At 57.3% G+C, this 17,655-nt stretch overlaps 3 protein-coding genes across 3 annotated transcripts; 2 read left to right on the top strand and 1 right to left on the bottom strand.

Annotated features, from left to right (window-relative positions):
- Nucleotides 1-934: 934 nt before the first annotated feature.
- BESB_061790 (uncharacterized protein) lies at nucleotides 935-1,632 on the top strand (the record flags this gene model as incomplete). Its single annotated transcript, XM_029364593.1, has 2 exons — nucleotides 935-1,159; nucleotides 1,408-1,632. The coding sequence occupies 2 exons, from the start codon at nucleotides 935-937 to the stop codon at nucleotides 1,630-1,632; spliced, it is 450 nt and encodes a 149-aa protein (XP_029219301.1).
- Nucleotides 1,633-3,179: 1,547 nt separating this feature from the next.
- Nucleotides 3,180-5,887, bottom strand: BESB_061780 (divalent cation tolerance protein, CutA1 family protein; the record flags this gene model as incomplete). Its single annotated transcript, XM_029364592.1, has 6 exons — nucleotides 3,180-3,224; nucleotides 3,446-3,478; nucleotides 3,783-3,881; nucleotides 4,569-4,661; nucleotides 5,005-5,421; nucleotides 5,858-5,887. 6 exons carry the CDS (start codon nucleotides 5,885-5,887, stop codon nucleotides 3,180-3,182), a joined length of 717 nt encoding a protein of 238 aa, XP_029219300.1.
- A 972-nt stretch (nucleotides 5,888-6,859) lies between these two features.
- Nucleotides 6,860-15,909, top strand: BESB_061770 (uncharacterized protein; the record flags this gene model as incomplete). The annotated part of the gene is made up of 9 exons (XM_029364591.1): nucleotides 6,860-7,990; nucleotides 8,270-8,357; nucleotides 8,814-8,952; nucleotides 9,021-9,073; nucleotides 9,286-10,205; nucleotides 10,470-12,352; nucleotides 12,747-14,636; nucleotides 15,209-15,281; nucleotides 15,745-15,909. The coding sequence occupies 9 exons, from the start codon at nucleotides 6,860-6,862 to the stop codon at nucleotides 15,907-15,909; spliced, it is 6,342 nt and encodes a 2,113-aa protein (XP_029219299.1).
- Nucleotides 15,910-17,655: the final 1,746 nt, after the last annotated feature.

Raw genomic sequence — 17,655 nt, 5'->3', positions numbered from 1 at the left:
CAGGCCCTACTAATAGCTTTTATGCATTGGCAAATTACGCTGCAATAGATGGGGATGCGGTTCAGTGTCGCTGGCCCCATATATACAAAAGTTTGCCTCAACTACCGGCGGATGAGCACCGGAGATGCGGCATTCTGCATTATCGCGGCGTTTCGCGAAACACCTCTGCTGATGTTTCGGGGCCGCTGCCAAAACAAGAACGAGGCTACCAAGACTGATATATTTTGGCTCCCAGTGTGCGCCAGACAGGGATGTATTGCCGGCCCCACGTCGCGCATGTGGTTTTCGATTTTGCACGATTCTCGTGGCGCGCGGACCGCAGTTTCGCTTCTGGACGTCGCGAGCAGGCGAATGAAATTCTGCTGCTCGACCTGCAAAACCTACTCTGGCTGCAGCCGAGCCAGTGTAAGAGTGCGCAGCTTCAACCTCGAATTAGACGCTTGACTGCTCGTCACTGGGAAGCGGGGCGGGGAGACACTTCCGCGCCTGAGTTTCCTGTTCAGCCATCTTAGGAATACAAATTGAAATCTATGGGGACGAGTAACTGACAAAGAGCGTCACCGAGCTCTGTTCGTCATACATTCTCCATTAGAACTTGAGTCACGCCTTGCTGCGAAACGGTCTTGGCGGGCTCAAGCGAACACAAATAGAGAGCCCCGTTTCAGACGGCTCGCGAAAAACGTATATTTTTTTTCAATCGCTTCCTCTGACTTCTGATGTCGTTGCTCGGCTTCATTCTACTGATTCCGCCCCTCTCTTCTTGTCTCGAGCGCAGCCGGCCCTTTTGCTGCGCTATGTGGGAATCTGACAGTGTGCTCACGTAAAACGACATACGCTTTGATCACCAATGTGTAAGCCAGGATATGTTTCGGAGTCTCAGCCCTCATCGTTTGCTTCCGTCTGAGGAGTACTTTCTGTTCAAGCGGCGCCAAACATGCAATCAGCGCAATCCCAGATCACCTCACCGCAGCCGTCGTCGGGTTCCCCGCGAGCCGCGGCTGAGCATGTGTCTCTAGAGTCTCCTCGAACGACGTTACTCACTCCGACGAGCGGTTCAGGACTGAAACAGAGAATTCGGGAGCTCGAAACCATCATCGACTCGGAGCTAAAGTCTCTGCATCGCGAAGTCCAGATGTACCTCAACCAGAAAGTCGTTCAAGTTAGTCACATGTATGAGGGCAACTCTCGTCGTCCACATGCACCGACCTTCGAGGAAGGAGCGCGGAGAGGGGACTCTATCTGGCTATGCAGTCGAGAACTCCATTTACAAAGTAATCGAGTGCCAATGCGCAGTCCGGCAGAGCGGCCAGTTACGAACAAGAAGCGGCGGCGATTGCGATAGAGCTCGAAGGCGTCCCCCGCCTATCCATGTCGTGTCTGTGTATCTGCTGCGGGGTGTTTCTTTAGACCAGCACGTGCGAGGCGCTTGTGGAGGATGCAAAGCGAGATCTCGTGGACTGCCTGGAGCGCTCAAAGATGGAACTGAAAGAGTTCTTCGTTCAGCAGCGGAGTGAAAACCTGCGTCTCCATGACCTCGTCAAAACACTGCGCGATGAGAATGCGCTGCTGCAACAGACGCAGCTGCAGCTCCAGCACCGCTTGCAGGCCCTCGAGGAAGACGTGGGACAGTGATCTAAGAACAGAGAGGGGAGACTACCAAGTCGCCTCGCCTGCCAGCTCGATTTCTGGCAGATCTCGTTCACCTTCCAACGCTGAAGTGTGGCTGGCCATGACAGGGACGCGCCGCCCTATACGCTGTTCGTCATAAAACCCTTCAGAGGCGTAGCGTTATTTGGATTGGAGTGGGCTGGCTAACTCGACGCATACACGATGTCGTTTTTGAATGAAATAGTCTCCACACCACTTGCCGTTTCTCGTCTTTCAAACAGCCGTTTGTTGATTTCGTGAAGTACGCGCATGTTCCCTTCACTGCTTCGTTTTTCCGCCAGGAGCTCCGCGCCTCACAGAAGACGCGAATCTGCTCCCTATCCGTCTTCCTGTTACCAGACAACCGACACGCACATTCACTCTCCCGTGGCGGGACTGGCAGCTGAAAGGACGATGAGCACCATTTTCACAAGCTATCGAACGAGTCCTACGCGCAGAGCACTGCACCACAGCAAGCAAACAGGCCCCCAAAATACAATCAGTGAACGCTCTTTTGATTTCCATGAACGGAGTTACATATTAGATTGGCAGTTTCCTCACGATTTCGAAATCACCACGGATCCACTCTTACAGCGAATGCTCTTCCAGCGCGCCTGTGTGTCTGTTCGTTAGCGCTTCAACAACACAGCCCGATGCATCACAGCGTCAGCCGCATTTTGTGTTTCCATGCATCACCCACCATTGCATGCTGTGAGCCTTAATCCCAAAAACGTACTAGGCTAGACTCGCAAAAAGGGCAGGCGACACGTCACGCACAGCACGCTGTTCATCCTTGTTCGCGAAACACATTAGGTGAAGCCGCGTGCCCGCGAGTCACAGGTGATCTGCTGATGCAACGTGCCTCGAGTTCTGGCGTCTTTCTAGAGTCTTCCTGACTATTTTGCGCAGTTCACCTTTCATATCAAGAGCGGTGCGGCTGCCGTTCGAGCTCCGACGCGAGCCTAACATTATTGGTGCCTGCTAACTAGCTTTGCGATCTTATTGGACTGTGTGTGTGTGTGTGTGTGTGGGTCGCCTATGCGAATGCGAAAAAGCTTCAAAAACCAATCGTCGCGAACTGCGTGCGAGGGAGCAGAGACTTTAGGAACTGAACCGACTGTCTATCGTCACGCGGAGGCACGCGCCACCGTCTGCGAACATCTAACGCTCCCCTCCTAGATATATGCAGAGTTGCATGTATATACGTATATATATATATATATATATACACACTGTTTTAAGACTGATACCATTCCAAGCGCGCTTGCCCGGCGCACCTATCCTGGCCCGTACTGGCGGGCATTTCCACTCGCATGCAAATGCATGTCTCTCTCAACACGTACGCAGGCATACACAGAAGCCCGATATAAATATCTGTGTATTTACGTATGTATGTAGATGGGTATGCGTACAGGGCTTTCGCTAGGAGAACCCAGTCAGCAAAGCAGCTTGGTCGAAGACGACAGAGGTCACGGGGGAGCGACGCCGAGTCCTGCTTGCAGTTGACGGGTATACGCCACGCATTTGACGTCTCAGTGCTTCGCTTGCGTGTTGCGCCGCACCCAGTCGAGGTAGGGCTGCATAAGAAGACAAAGACAAAACACGAAACGCCGCCTTCTACTGCGCTACGGCGCAAGCCCTTGCGCACCCCCTCCCCTCACGCCCCTGTGTGAGGCCGGCGCGCCGTCGCAGACTCTGCTTGCTGAATGCCCCAGCCAGCATAGCAGAAGTAGACGCATTTCCTTTTTTCTGGTGAGTAAGCCCTTCGCAGGTCGCCTTCGGCTTCTCGCTCGCTTACCTCGTTGCCGCCGACCACGTCGAGGAAGACCACCTCCGAAAGTCGCCGAAAGGAAAAAAAACACAACAGAAACATGCACAGAGACAGACGAGGCTACACCGAGCCCGGCAATCTTTCCTCGCTTCCTCGCTGCGCGTGGTGAGAGAAGGCAAAGCGCTTCTTTCGTGACCTCTGCGACCATCTATATGCTTTCAGCACTCACACAGCTGTCAGGCGAGCGCGGTTTGTCGCGTGCCTGAGGCCTCCACAAACTTAAAGTCGGTGAGCAAAGACCTTCAGGATCTAAACCAGCATTCCAACTCCGGGTCTATACGCCCCAGAAAAAGGGCCGTCTCACCTCCGGAACGTCGTAAGAGTGCAGCTGCCGGACGGCGGCAACCAACTCGGCCGCGAACTCTTTTCGCGTCTTGACGATGAGAAGGACTTCCTCGTCTTTCTGCATGCGTTCGTGCGACAGAAAAAAGAAAGAAGGAATTCGCGCGGCTCACAAAAGACTCCGCACGCTCAAGCGAAGGCTCGAACCGCGAAGAAAGGAGGTGGAGATCGAAACCAAGACACGGCGCCCACTGTCTCGCGAATTCGAAAGGAAATCCCTAGTTTCACTACACAGAAAATTGCACAGCCTGGAATTCACCAAGGAAAAGTAGACACTCGCGGCGAGTTCTCTGACTCGGCTTCGATCGAGGGAGGCATCGCAAAACTCCCACACACCAACGCATCGGAGCAGAAAACCAAGTAACCTTCCTCCTCATTCGAGGAGACTCGAAATTCGAACAGGAGAGAAAAGGAACTGAGAAACGACACGCCTGGAGGCAAGAGCGGCAAAAACGCTCGGGCTGCATCTCGCCTGCGCGTGCAAAATGCCACAAATGGTGATTTTATGATCCCAGGCTGGTTTCACGAGCCTGAGCTTAGCCGCGAGTTCGCGTCTACACTACACAACCGATGATCTGAGCTTAGACGGCAACGAAGAACGAGGCGAGTGCGGTAAACCCCAAAACCGAGCCCGCCGGAAGACAAAGACGATGAGGCTCTGGGCAGACGCAACGCCTTCGTTCCAGCCAAACGAGTCCTCGCCACCAACTTTGAAAGATAAACTCGAAACGCCTCCTCTGCTCCGCACCTGCATCTTGCCTTCCCACTCGTAGACGCTCGTGATGCCCGGCACGATGTTCACGCACGCGGCCAGGCGAGAGGCGACCAGCTTGGAGGCGACCTGAAAAATGGAAAAAAGCGGCAAAAAACGAGAAGAATACGCACGTAAACGCAGAGTCAACGCGCCGCTAAGACCGTTAGTGAACAGCGTATGCGACACTTGCAGCAAGCAGCCTCTCGCGGTTTCCCTGAAAAAAAAACGAGCCAACGAAACCGCGACACCGGGGTCATCCGCCACTCCCCATCACACAGAGCCCGTTCCCCCCCTCCAGACGAGTTTTCTTCTCCTCTCCAATTTCTTCCCATCTACGCCGCAGACTCCCAAAATCCGGCGCGGCTCTCCGGCTCTGCCTGGCTCGCCCTTCGCGATTTCGCGTTGGCGCTTCGCTGCGCGCCTGGCTCACCTCTTCGGCCTGCGTCTTGTCTTTGCAGGTGACATACGCGACCTGAATCTGATCAGGCGCGTTCCCCGCGTCCGGCTGCGGCTGCGCCATGGCGGGCACCCTCTCCTCAGAGACGGCTGACCGATTGAGGCTGTGGCTGAGCTCGCCAGCTGCGTCTGCGCGCGCGCCCGCGGGCGTCAGGCTCTGAGGCGAAGCGGCGCTGCGGCGGTCGGAGGTGAGGGAGGCGCCTGCGGACGCGCGAGCTAGGTGCGACGCGAAGGCGTGAGCAGAGAGGGACGCAGGCGAGCGAGAGGGCGAAGCGCTGGCACAAGAGGGGGAAGACAGCGACGCGCAGGAGACTCGACAGAAAGCCGCAGAGAAGACGAGGAAGCAGCACGAAACAAGGCAACTGCGGAGCGCGAGGAGATGCCCAGCACGCTGCGAAGAAGGAGAAGAAAGGACAGACAACGAACAGAGAGAAGCGGAGCGAGAGAGGGAGAGCGAGCTGCTGACGAGAGGCGCGGCGGCGCGAGGAGCTGAAGGACGTCTGCGCGAAGGAGAGAAGGGAGAGACAGAGGAAGCGAACCGCGGCTTTGAAAGATATGCACGCGGCACTGGGGATGGCGGTGAAGCAGCTCGAGAGAGAGAAAACGCGAAAGACAACGCGCTTTCTTTCATTGCATGCGGAGACAAGAAGAAAGAAAGAACGCCGCTCTGCGTCTCACTCTCAACGAAGCGCGAAGGAAGCGCCTGCCAACACGCTAGGGAGAAGCATTTATACTCTGCACAATGTGGAGCGTTTCTTTTCAATCTCGAGGGAGAGACAACGCTAAGTGACGGTTGTTGCGACATGCGTTCGACTGTTCCAACTCACCGAGTAGCAGCTGACGTCCTTGAGGTACATCTGGGCAGTTTGCTATCGCCTCTCTTTCTTGACACTTTGCTCTCTCTTCTCGAGTTGGAAAGCACACCCCTCCTCTCTGGTGTACACTTTGATCTGACGACGGATGCGCGGAGATCCAATACTCCCGGAGCAAAAAAGTGACAATTTTTTGCGCCTTGTCTTGTGAGACGACAGCTACAAACCCCAAAGACGTGTGCATGCGACTTCTCTCCCTTCGGACACTGCGACAGTCTGCGATCCTCTTCTTTCTTTCCGCGTCCTCTCTCTTCCACTCGCTTTCGTCTCTCTTGTCTCTTTCTTGCTATACTAGCAGCGCGGAGAGAAACAGTTGTCGCATTTGACTTCCCCGGGCATGTGTAGGCGACAGGAGTCGCGGCGCCCGCTTTCGCAGTGTCTTCCGCCGGCAAAGCGCGGTCTTCTCGCAGGATTTCGATGGGAGGCTCCTCGCTTTTAGATCTTTATCGTTTCCGAGAAGCAGAGAGGCGTTTAGCCGTCCTGCACCACCGCATCTTTGCCTCGGTTTTTGCCCGTTTCCCTCAGAGACGTTTTACATGTCTTGCGCACGCCCGCCTCGCAGCCGCGAATCTCGCTGAGTTTTGCTTTCAAAAACCGCTCTCGGGGTGATTCAACTTCTTGAGTTCTTACACGTTTATGCAGAGATATTCGCATTTATGTCACGATTTCCATGCAGAGGCCAAAGTTCCGGCTGCGGCGATCGCGGCCCCGCCCAGGTGCCCAAGCCGCGCACACTGCTCGGTCTGTACACGTGAAAACTCACTAAAAACTCACCTTCTTGTCAAACGAATTCGTATGCATTTTTTTCTTGTCTGTGTGTTTCTTCGTAGACGGCGTTTGTGGGTTGTTTCTTGAGAATGGCGCACCTTGTTTCGTCATGCCTGTGCAGGTGAGCGAATCCGAGAGGCCTCCTTTCTGGGTGTCGCATTTCCTGTTTTTGTCTGTTTTTGCGCAAAGATGGCTGCCATCCCCCAGTTCTCAAGATATCCGTCGCCCCCCGCTCTCCCAGCGCTCTGGCTGCCGCTGCTCCTTCTCTGCGGCGTCGGCGCGTTGCTCAGCGGAGCCACGTTCTTCTTCCTGAAGGGGTTTTTCCTCTCGCGCATCCAGCTGGAACAGTTTTCTTCCCCCGAAGTTCTCCCCTTCCCTCCGCTCTTTGCTCACCTCCACCCTGCACACGCGCCGGCGGAGCGACCCGACGCAGAGCGCGCCTCGTGGGAAACGCCGCGCCAAGAGGAAGAAAACCCGCAGCGAACCCCAAATGCACACACTCCATCTCGAAATGCCTCCTCTAGTTCTTCGTCTCTTTCGTCGTCCTCTTCTTCATCTCCTGGATCTGCTTCCTCGGGTTCCTCGGGTTGGGTGTCAGTCTATCCGTACGAGCATCTCGTGCTGCTCCTCGTGGACGCTCTTCGCTTCGATTTCGCTTTCTGGGATCCTGGCAAGAAACCGCCGACGCTGCCGCCGCGCTTGGAAGCCTCGCCGCGCTTTTCGCTCTCTCCAGCGAACCCCGACCTCCACACCAAAGGGGCTCAACATGGGCCTTCTTCTTCCTCTGCTTCGTCTTTTAGCTCTCTGGCGGAGCCTCAGTCCTCCTCCTCGGCGGCCTGGGCGGTGCCTCGCGATCTGCGTTTCTTTTCGCGCTTCTTCGGCGAGAGCTCGTTGCCGGCGGGGGTCGGCGGCGAAGATGGCAAAAACGCAGAGGGCGTAGAGGCCGCGGAGGGCGCAGAGGCCGCGGAGGCGCCCGCGCACCACAACAACATGGAGGCGCTTCACTTTTTGCTTTCCCACGACAGGAAGCTCGATTCGCGCTCGCCCTTCTCGTCGCGGCTCTTCGTCTTTGAGGCCGACGCCCCAACCGCAACCACGCAGCGACTCAAGGCCCTTGCGTCCGGGACTCTTCCAACGTTCTTCGAGGTGTGTGTCGGCCCCAAAGTCTTTCGAAAAGCCCAAAGAGCGCCCAGCTCTCGCGCGGGGATTGCTTGTATTCTCCGTGCCTCGACTCGCCGCGAGCATACCTTCGATTTGAGTGCTTCTGCGCTCGGCAGTCCTTTTCGTGAGACTCAGAAGAACTCCGCTGTCTCTATCGAGGTAGATTAAACCTGCTTGCCGGCGCGTGCGTAGAGAAAGCAGTGACTCGCCTGTTTGCTTCATCTCGTCTCTGCGGCGCACGTACCGGCCTTCATCTCTCTCCGTGCCGGCGCTTTCGAGGCGTCGATTCACTGCGGTCGCGTGTGCGCCGCATCGAGCGCCCCCGCCGGTCGCGTTTACAGACGATGATTCGCTGCGCAAGCCGATCAAGCCGCGCGGCGCAGAGGACTCTGCGAAGGCGTCAAGCACCGGTTCTGTCGACTTTTTTCTGGGCTGCAGGTTCGCGAGTCGTTCGCCTCCTCGCGCGTGACGGAGGACAACCTGCTGCTGCAGCTGCGCAATCAAAGACGCGCATCCGTCGCCCTCGGTGAGGTTTTGCGAACGGCAGCCGCGACCACTGAAATTCGCGCAGAGTAGCAACCAGAGGAGACAGCTTGGAGGACAGCAGAAGAGAAAAATCGGGGAAAGGTGGGGTCGCTGCGGCGTCACGGGTAGAGCGAGATCAAACAGGGAAGTGAAGAAGCAACAGCCGAGGGAGGCAAAGAAAGAAAGGGTAAAGAGAGGCAGAAGCAGTTTAGCAAGCGTGGAGGGGCGACGCGAGCCGGTGGCCTGCAAACAGGAGAGAGTCAACCGCCGAAAATAAACAGCTGCGACGCCGCAGAAGACCGGAGCGTACCCGTTCTCTGCAAGCAGAGAGGCCGCAACCGGCAGGGGGCAGGAGCGGCGTGGCGACCGAAAGCGAGGCGAGCCTGAGAAGGCGAAGGTGCGTTCCCTAAACCCTAAACCCTGGAGTGTGTGCGTGCGTGTATTGTCTTTTTCGCAGGCGACGATACCTGGGAGAGTCTGTTTGGCCATCTGCTGACCGAGACGCGCTGCTTCCCCTCCTTTGACATCCACGACATCCACACAGTCGACGACGGTGTCCTGCGGCACTTGGGCACGTATCTGCCTGTGCACCACACGTGAGAAAAACTCTGAATAAATCGAGATGTGTAGCCTGAATAAGAGAGGCGTTGTTGCTGTTCGGTAGACTCGGACGACCCGCGCAGGCCTTGAAGTCCGCAAATACGGAAAAGAGGCGTCGTAATCTACTGTCAACAGAGAAGCAGCTTTTGCGAGAGAGAGAGCTCCGGGAGGCGCAGTTTGTCGCACACGCCGCACACGGCTGGGCATCGCCTCTCATTGTCTTGATTCCTGTCTGCGCTTGCTCTTCTTCACTCGGTTTCCAGGCCGCCCTCAGCCCCCAGAACGAACGGCGAAGGCACCGACCCCTCGCCTCCTTCCTCTCCGGTGAGGCCGTCTGCATCTTTTTCTTCTTCCTCTCCATCTTCCGCTACTTCCTTTTCTTCTTCCTCTTCTTCTCCGCCCTCTTCTTCGTCTTCTTCTCCGCCCTCTTCTTCGTCTTCTTCTTCGCCCTCTTCTTCGTCTTCTTCTCGCCTCTTCTTCGTCTTCTTCTCCGCCCTCTTCTTCGTCTTCTTCTCCGCCCTCTTCTTCGTCTTCTTCTCCGCCCTCTTCTTCGTCTTCTTCTCCGCCCTCTTCTTCGTCTTCTTCTCCGCCCTCTTCTTCGTCTTCTTCTCCGCCCTCTTCTTCGTCTTCTTCTCCGCCCTCTTCTTCGTCTTCTTCTCCGCCCTCTTCTTCGTCTTCTTCTCCGCCCTCTTCTTCGTCTTCTTCTCCGCCCTCTTCTTCGTCTTCTTCTCCGCCCTCTTCTTCGTCTTCTTCTCCGCCCTCTTCTTCGTCTTCTTCTCCGCCCTCTTCTTCGTCTTCTTCTCCGCCCTCTTCTTCGTCTTCTTCTCCGCCCTCTTCTTCGTCTTCTTCTCCGCCCTCTTCTTCGTCTTCTTCTCCGCCCTCTTCTTCGTCTTCTTCTCCGCCCTCTTCTTCGTCTTCTGCTCTGTCTTCTGCGCGTTCTCCTTGGTCGTTCGTGGCGGCGCATTTCCTTGGCGTGGACCACGTCGGTCACAAGGCGGAAGTTCGAAGTCCGCTGATGAGCGCAAAGCTGCGACAGATGGATCGAGTCCTTCTCAACGTCTCGGCCCATCTGCTGCAGGCGCAACGCGCTGCCGCAGCCGCCTCAAGCGAGCGAGGGGGCGGCGCCGACGCCGAGTCTACGGTCTCTTCCTCGCAGTCTCTCTCCGCGGCAGATCGCACACTCGTGATGATGATAGGAGACCATGGGATGACCGACGACGGCGCTCACGGCGGGCCGCTAAGTGAAGAAGTAAGCCTTTTTTCGGAAATCACGAGACTTCGCCTCTTTTCAACTCACCCCTCGACACTCAGAGAAAGGCGAAGACGCGTAGCACATGGTCCGTTCGGTAGGCATAAGACAGCGTTCGACGAAACGGTTCACGATTGGCGCTTTTTGATTGACGCGGGGTGTGGTGTGTTGAGTGTTTTTCAACTTGGCTCGCATCGTCGGCTAAACACGCAACGCGAGGGTGTTTTTTCTCTGAAAATTTTTTTTGTTCCGTCGTCTCGTCAGGTCGACGCGGCGCTTTTTGCGTTCTCCCTCTTGCCGTTTTCCTTCTCCTCTGCGGACGTCGAGAGTCTGCTCGGCGCTTCGCTTCCGCTGTTCGCCTCGCCGGCACCCCGCTACATGCGGCACCACTCGGGTTTCGCACCCGATTCCCCCCCCTCGTCTGCGTCCCCTCCTTCCTCCCCTCCCTCCTCTTCTTCCTCTTCATCTCCCTCTCCTTCTGCTTCTTCTCCATCGTCTCGCTCTTCTTATTCTGTCTCTTCTTCTCCGATTTGGCCTCGTCGCATTCGGCAGGTCGATTGGACGTCGACTGTGGCGCTGCTCCTCGGCCTGCCGATTCCCTTCTCTTCGCTCGGCGCGCTGATCCCAGACATCGTCCCGTCCCTTTCCTCCTTTGTGCCGGCGTGCGCGGCCGCCGCGACCATGCCCTCGCCTTCGCCTCCGCCGTCGTCTGCCCTCGCCTTCCGGTGCAGTGACTTGCTCTACGTGGCGCAGCTGCACCACGTGGTGGCGTGGGCGCAGCGGCGCGCGATCGACGCGTACGCGGAGGCGGCAGGCTGCGCGTCTGTCGTGGAGGCGCAGGACGTCCGCCGCGCCTGGCAGCGCCTCGCGGTGCTTTTCGACCGCCTCCAGGCTCTGGTCGCGCGCCTCCCGCAGGCGTTCCGCGCGCGCCTCTCCATGACGCCGGCGGAGGACGCGGAGGCCGCGGCGTCGCAGCGAGCAAGCGAAGATGAAGAGGACGGTCTGGCGGCAGACGAGAAGAAAGGAGCGGAGACCGCAACGCCGCCGCGAGAACCGTCGTCGCCTCTATCCCCGAACGAAGGCTGCCCTACCCTGTCCTCGTCGTCCGCACCTCCCTCTGCAGGCGATTTTGCCTCTCTGGAGGCACTCCTCGAGGAGATCGCCTCCGTCGCCGCGTCGTATACGGCGGCGTGTGCGGCCTTCTCGCGCGCGGTATTCGCGGCGAGCAAGCTGCAGTTCTCCACGTTTGATGAGGCCTCGATCTTTCTCGGCGTGGCGCTTTGCGCGGGCGCCGTGCTGCTCCTTCTCGCGCTCATGCGCCTGGCGCCCAGACGACGCAGCTGCGCGGAGGCCGAAGTCGCACGCCCCTCCGCGCGGCTGACGCCGCCAGCGCTTGGCGAGACGGCTCCCCTGGGAGGCGCGAGGTTCCACTCCCCCGCTGAGCAAGCGGGAGAGGCTGCATGCGCCGCGGAGCCTCCGAAGAGCGCAGCCACTTGCGACTTCAACGCCGACACAGACACGGAAGAAAAGGAGACACAGGAAGGCGATTCGACGCCCGAAGAGGCACAAACGGCGAGCCTCCCCCCTGCGGCGCGTCCTCAGGCTCTCCGCCGCCAGGAATTCGGCGGCGCAAGCCCCGTGATTCGCGCGGAGCCTCAGTTTTTTAGCCCTACGGGGCCGTTCACGATTTGTTTCATTCTCTCGAGAAAGGCCGCGGACGCGTTCGGCTCCTTCGCGGTCGGACCGCTGCTCGCGATTTTCCTCTTTAGCGATTGCTACTGCATGCGCGAGCACGCCGCAGTTCGCTTTCTTCTCTGCCTGTCGGTCCTCTTCGTCTTCGCCAGTCTCTGCTTCCTCGCGCAGACGCACGCGGGCGAACGTGTGGGCGAGCGGAGAAGGCGCGCAGCCTGCGAGAGGGAGACTGCGAAGAGAAGAAACTCTGTGTCGCAGAAGGGAGCTGCATCGGCTAAAGGACAAGCAGACGAAGCGAGGAGCGAGGTCGCGGACGCGAATCAAGCCAGAAACCTCCGCGGCGCAGCGGAGTCACGGCATGCCCACGATGCGGAGAAGGATGCCGAGATCGAAGAAGCGGAACGTTGGGCAGAGAGGAAAGAAGAAAGAAAGGCTACCCGCGCGGCCCTAGTCAGGTGAGCTGACGAGCTGAGCGCGCGACAGGAAAGGCCATCGCGTTATTCTGTAGACAAAGCGCATCTCGCTCGTGCGGGGGTCGCCGCGTACTCCAAGACAAGGCAGCGGTAGTGCGGATACCATGTGAGACTCTACAGCTGTATGCTGACGCTTTATGCACACAAGTTGTCACCTCTCGCATCCGCCTGTACGGATTCTTTGCCTGCTTGTTGGAGAAACTCGTGTGCAAAATTCGCTTCGTCTCATTACTTGAGTTTGTTTTGCTTCTCTCTCTCGCTTCTTCTTTCTCATCGCCGCCTGGCGTGTCTCCTCGGGTTTGCCTTACGTGTTTGCTCTGATTCTCAGAGCCTTTAGGATGATGGATGATGTGCTGCGTGTCTTCGTTTTTTACAGGGCTCTTTTGCTTCTGGTGCTTCTTCGCACTGACGCGCTCTGCGACCCTGTGGAGGCGCTCCCAGGCGAGCAGGCCGCGCCCGTCATCCTCGATTCCCCGCTGCTTTCGTCTTTCCTCCTTTTTCTCGTTTTTGCCTTCCTCGCGCCTCCGCGCCTTCGTACTCCCTGCGACAACTCCGCGGCGTCTCCTTGCGGCCGTCCCCCTTATTCTTCTACTCGTCCTTCTTCTTCTTCGTTTCTCTCCTCGCTGGCCTTCGGCGCTCGCGGCACGCCTGCGGCTTCTGCAGCGGGCTTCCCACGCGCCTCGACGAGCTGTTTCAGACGGCGTGTGGCGCGCGTCCTCGAGTCTCCCTTTGCGCTTCCGGCAGTCCTTCGAGATGTTCTGCTTCCCTGGGGGCTGTATGCTCAGTATGCGCTCCTCTCTATGTATTTTGTGGCGCAGCTGCTTGTCGCGTCTGCGCAGTTCACCCCTCCCTCCCTCTCGCCGTCGCCTGCGGCCGCGGCTCCATCCCTCCTGAGTAGTCTTTCGTCGGCTGTCTCGCACGCGTTCTACTTTTCTGAGCTGCCGTTTTTCTTGTCTTCCACGCATCTCCTTCCCAAAGTCCTCTCTCCGGTCTTTGCGATTCCGGCCCTCGTCGTCTCCCTCTTCCGATGTACGTACACTGCGCTCGAGGCGGGCGCGACTTGGCTCGGGGTCGCGGGCGGGCTGGCAACAGGCTCTGCGGGCGTGTCTCTGCTTGACCGCGCTTTGAGCGGAGGCCTTGACCTGGGGAGATTGGCGTTCACTGCAGAGGGAAACCTCAGACTTCTTTACGCGCTCCACGCAGGCCCCTGTCTCGAGAGCCTCCAACCGACTGCGCAGACACTGCTGCTCGTTCTCCCGAGATGCGTGTTTTTTCTCTCGCTGTTCACTTCGGTTTTCGCGATTGCTGGAGCACTCTCCGCAGTCGGGGCCGCCTCAGTTAGAGGAGGAAACGAGACAGGAAACAAACGAAAACGAGGAGCCTTTGAAGTTGGGGAATGCGGCTGTCCGGCGTGCGCGGCGGCGCAGCTCGCGAGTGCGGTGGTCGTCGGGTGTACGTACACCTTGATTTGCGCACTGCTTCCTGCGTTCGTTGCTCTCCTGGGGAATTCAAGGATGTTTCCGCTCTTCCTCGCGCTCGCAGAGGCGGCGCTGCTTCTCGATCTCCTTGTCACGGACTTTCGTCCTGTGCCGCCGAAACGTGCCCGCGTCTCGGGTGAGGCCGCCCCTCCTCTCTCCATCTCCTTCTCTCCTTCTTCGCCGTTTTCTTTCGCCTTCTTGGCGTCTTCTCCTCCACCATCTGGCGATCTTTCGGCTCCTCTTCTCGCGGGCGGGCAGCGTTCGCGGGCTGCGTGCGCTCCGTCTGGTGCGTCGCCTGCGTCTTCGCCTGCCGCATCTTCTTCCGCGGCGTCTCTCGTTCCCGAAGGCCTCGCCGCGGCTTCTCTCGTTCTTCTCGCCTTCCACGTTTTCTCGCTTACCGGCCACCGCATGACGTTCAACGACATCCCCGTGGATGCGGCTTTTGTTGGGCTCTCTTCGTTTCACGCGACGCTCTCGATCGTTCTCACGTTCCTCCACGTTTTCTTTCCTTTCCTCCTGCTTCCTCTACTTCTCGCACTCGTCCTCTTTCTTCGAACGGTGCCGCGGCTGGGGTCAAACGTGGCGTGCAGCGCGCCACGAGGCGCGCATGCAGACTCAGTGGAGCGAGGAGGAGGCGGCTCCGCCGCAGGCACTTGCCCCGAAAGCCGCGGCGGAGAGCGACAGACAGCGAGTCGCGCGGCAGTCTCCCGCGAAGATCCTGCCGCAGAGGCGCCTGCCTGCGCGGCGGCCATCGAGCGGCTTTTCACCCCTGCGCGCGTCTTCGTAGGGTAGGTGCTGCCGCTTGCGCGGGAACTGTGAAATCCCCCATGCGCAGAAAGAAGTGAAAACGCTGCGGAGTGAGTCGCGTCGCGCGCCTACCTTCTTCCCCGCGCGCCGGTCGTCTGCGACCTCAGGATCGAAGGCCTGCAGCCGACTGGAGGTCGCCTCTCGAGACCCACGCGCATCTACGATTTTCTCAAACCTGTTCAGCGGGTTTAGCTGTGAACACATCGACACCCCGGAGCTGCGTATACGCATCCCTATGCAGTCTCTGAAGGTGCTGGCGCGCTGTTGCGCAGTGACCGTTCGAGCGGAAGGGGGGGGGGTAGCGTCGCGAAGATGGTGGGGATGGATGTAGATGCCCTGCCAGACGACTGCATTTTACGAGTCCACGCGAAACGCATCATTCAAAATCTACTGCCCGGAATCCACATGTATGCAGATCTCTATATATTTGTATATATATGTATGCGTATATATATGTATAGATACATATACATGTGCACATAAATATACCCGCACATATACGCGTATGCTCTCGCGTCAGTTTTCTCTCCTTTTGTTTTTACATTATCTTCAGAGTCCTCGTCTTCGCGGCGGTGCGCCACGCATGCTCGATGCTTTCTCTTTTCGCGCTGCGGCGTCACCTCATGGTACCAGTTGAGAGAAACCAGAGTTTTCTAACTCGCTGCATAGCGGGAGAGATGGGAGAAGAGGGCTTCCTGAGCCTGTGGAAGTCCTGGTCGTTTCCGCCTGCGCACGCGGGTTGTCAGCGCCAGCGATATTTCCATTCCAGTCATCTCGAGGCGCCCCGAGGCCGCGTGTCTCCAGCGGAGTACCCTCTATCTGGTGTATCACGCTTAGCTACACATCTCCATGTCAAAGTAAATATATATACATATATAAGACGTACAATTATGTGTGCATGCATCTATATACTTTATCATGTATGTATAGATAGATGTTTATATATATATATATATATATATATGTATTTTACTAGTCAACATGCATATTACGAAGAGAAGCGCTAACGGCAACTGGGTAGAATTTTCTGCTTGATTTTGAGGCTCTATTTTCCATTTTTTTCGTGGTGGCGCTGCGCTGCGGCTTCAGGTCTGGTCTGTCTTCGCGCCCAAGTTCCTCTACGACATCCAAGGTCTCTTCACGGTGCATCTCCTCTTCTCCCTCTGCGTGGCGTTTTGCATTTTCATCGTTCGTGTGTGTCTCCATGCCTCGCACGTCGAGGCGAGCGCGAGGCAAGCGAGGCTTGCCAAGTAGCGCGACAAGAAACGCGAGATCATGCGAGATTTGCGCTAGAGACACGCAGAAGAAGCAAAACGCACGGGCGCCGTGTCACGACGAGAGGCCGCGGTGCCTGGGGGGAAGCACCGAAGACCAGCAGTCGACGACGATTTTATTTTTATAAATTTGTCTTTTTGAAGGCAAAAAGAAGACGCTTTCAGGGCCGTCAGGGCTGCCTGTGGGGTTGGACCGCAGCGGTGCGGAGCCGAAAGAAAGATAGCGAAAAACGAAAATAGGCAGCGAGTAAAACCTTCCCGAGCGAAGAGAGAAGGCAGTCTGGCAGGAGACAGCGGGCCGCAAGCGAAGGCTGAGAAGGCGACCGGCTCCTTAGACTTGTGTCGAGACGCGTACGCAGATTCAAACAGGTTCGAGGCCTGCCGGCGACCCAGAAAGAAAGAGGGAGCTGCAAGACACTTGCATGAGGAAGAGGAGCAGCGGAAAGACGCGCTGAACAACCGACTGCTGCGCGGGAGTGTCGCCGCTCTCCGTAGCCGTTTTCTTCTTCGTGTCAGTATCTGTATGAATCGGTTTGGGTGTAGTGCACGTCTTTTTCGTTTTTTTGTTTCTATGTGACAGCAGGGGTGTCTGTGTCTGTGGGCATTTTGATTGTGAAAAGGCGACGAAGGTGGATGTATGCTCGTCGTTTTGCTAACGTTTTTGTCTTCTCGCGCGTGGCGCCCACCCTCGCTCGCGCGATTGTCTTGGCAATTCTTGATTTTTTTTTCGCTGAAACCCCAAACAACCTGCCGCATCAACTAACCTCTATTTCGTGTGTAAGCGAACCACCGCACCGGATCCCGGAAGGCAGGGGCCTCCCGATGGGGGAGAGAAGTCCCGCGGCTTCTTTCGTTTCTTTTCCTGCCTGCGACTCTGCACAGGCGAGCTTCTGGCAGGCCTCTCCCTCGTCTTTTCTCGTTCCTCTTTTCAGGTCTGACCTGCTCTTTGCATTTTGTCTCTCCGCCCTTGGCTCCTGGGGCGTGTCTCTGGTCCGTCAGCATCTACCCACTTTCCCATATGCAGGATTGAGGCGTGACTGGCTCTTTCACTTTCATAGGCGGAAAGAAAGCCCACCGAAGCGTGCGGAAGTTGTGTTGAGCCGAAGCGCGCGGAGACGAGACCTCGAAAATAGTCCTCCGCCCAGGCGATCCGCTAGGAAGGCCTCCATTTCGCGAGCTCACCCGCGCCCGTTGGGATTTTTAATTCAGGGGAGTCGGAAGAATCGATCAGAGATAGAGGAGAATCGGTGCTGTCTCGTGTGCAGCTCGCGCAAGTCGCGTCGGAGAGCAGCGGCAGCTTGACACACTTGGAGCGAGGTTGCTGTGGAGAGAAGACAGCTGCTTCGCCCGGGGCCAGTTACTCTTCTTCTCCGAAAGGGTTGTAGAAGACGCAAATTTTCCTTCAAGAAATTCTACATGTGAATGACTTGCGCAACAAACCCGCGATCCGCCACCCGCAAGCGGTGAGCCGAGAGGGCGTCGCCCCCCAAGCAGCCATCGCCTTTTTTAACTTTATTCGGCATGCAGACTCGTATATCTCAAGTCGGCTACACAAAAGTAGTGTAGATCTTAGAGTCTGGGAGGTTTCTTTAGTCATGAAGTGCAGACAACCAAGTTATTGGTGACTGCAAAACGTCACCCCCCTGTGGATTGCTAGAGAGAACCAGAAGAGTTGTGATTCGATCTCACGGGAATCTGCTGAGGCTGCCTGTCCTCCGCACACTTT

This window comes from Besnoitia besnoiti, chromosome V (genome assembly GCF_002563875.1).
Source record: "Besnoitia besnoiti strain Bb-Ger1 chromosome V, whole genome shotgun sequence".
Lineage (NCBI taxonomy): Eukaryota > Apicomplexa > Conoidasida > Eucoccidiorida > Sarcocystidae > Besnoitia > Besnoitia besnoiti.
Note: the sequence above shows the minus strand (reverse complement) of the source record. Positions and strands in the feature narration are given on the sequence as shown.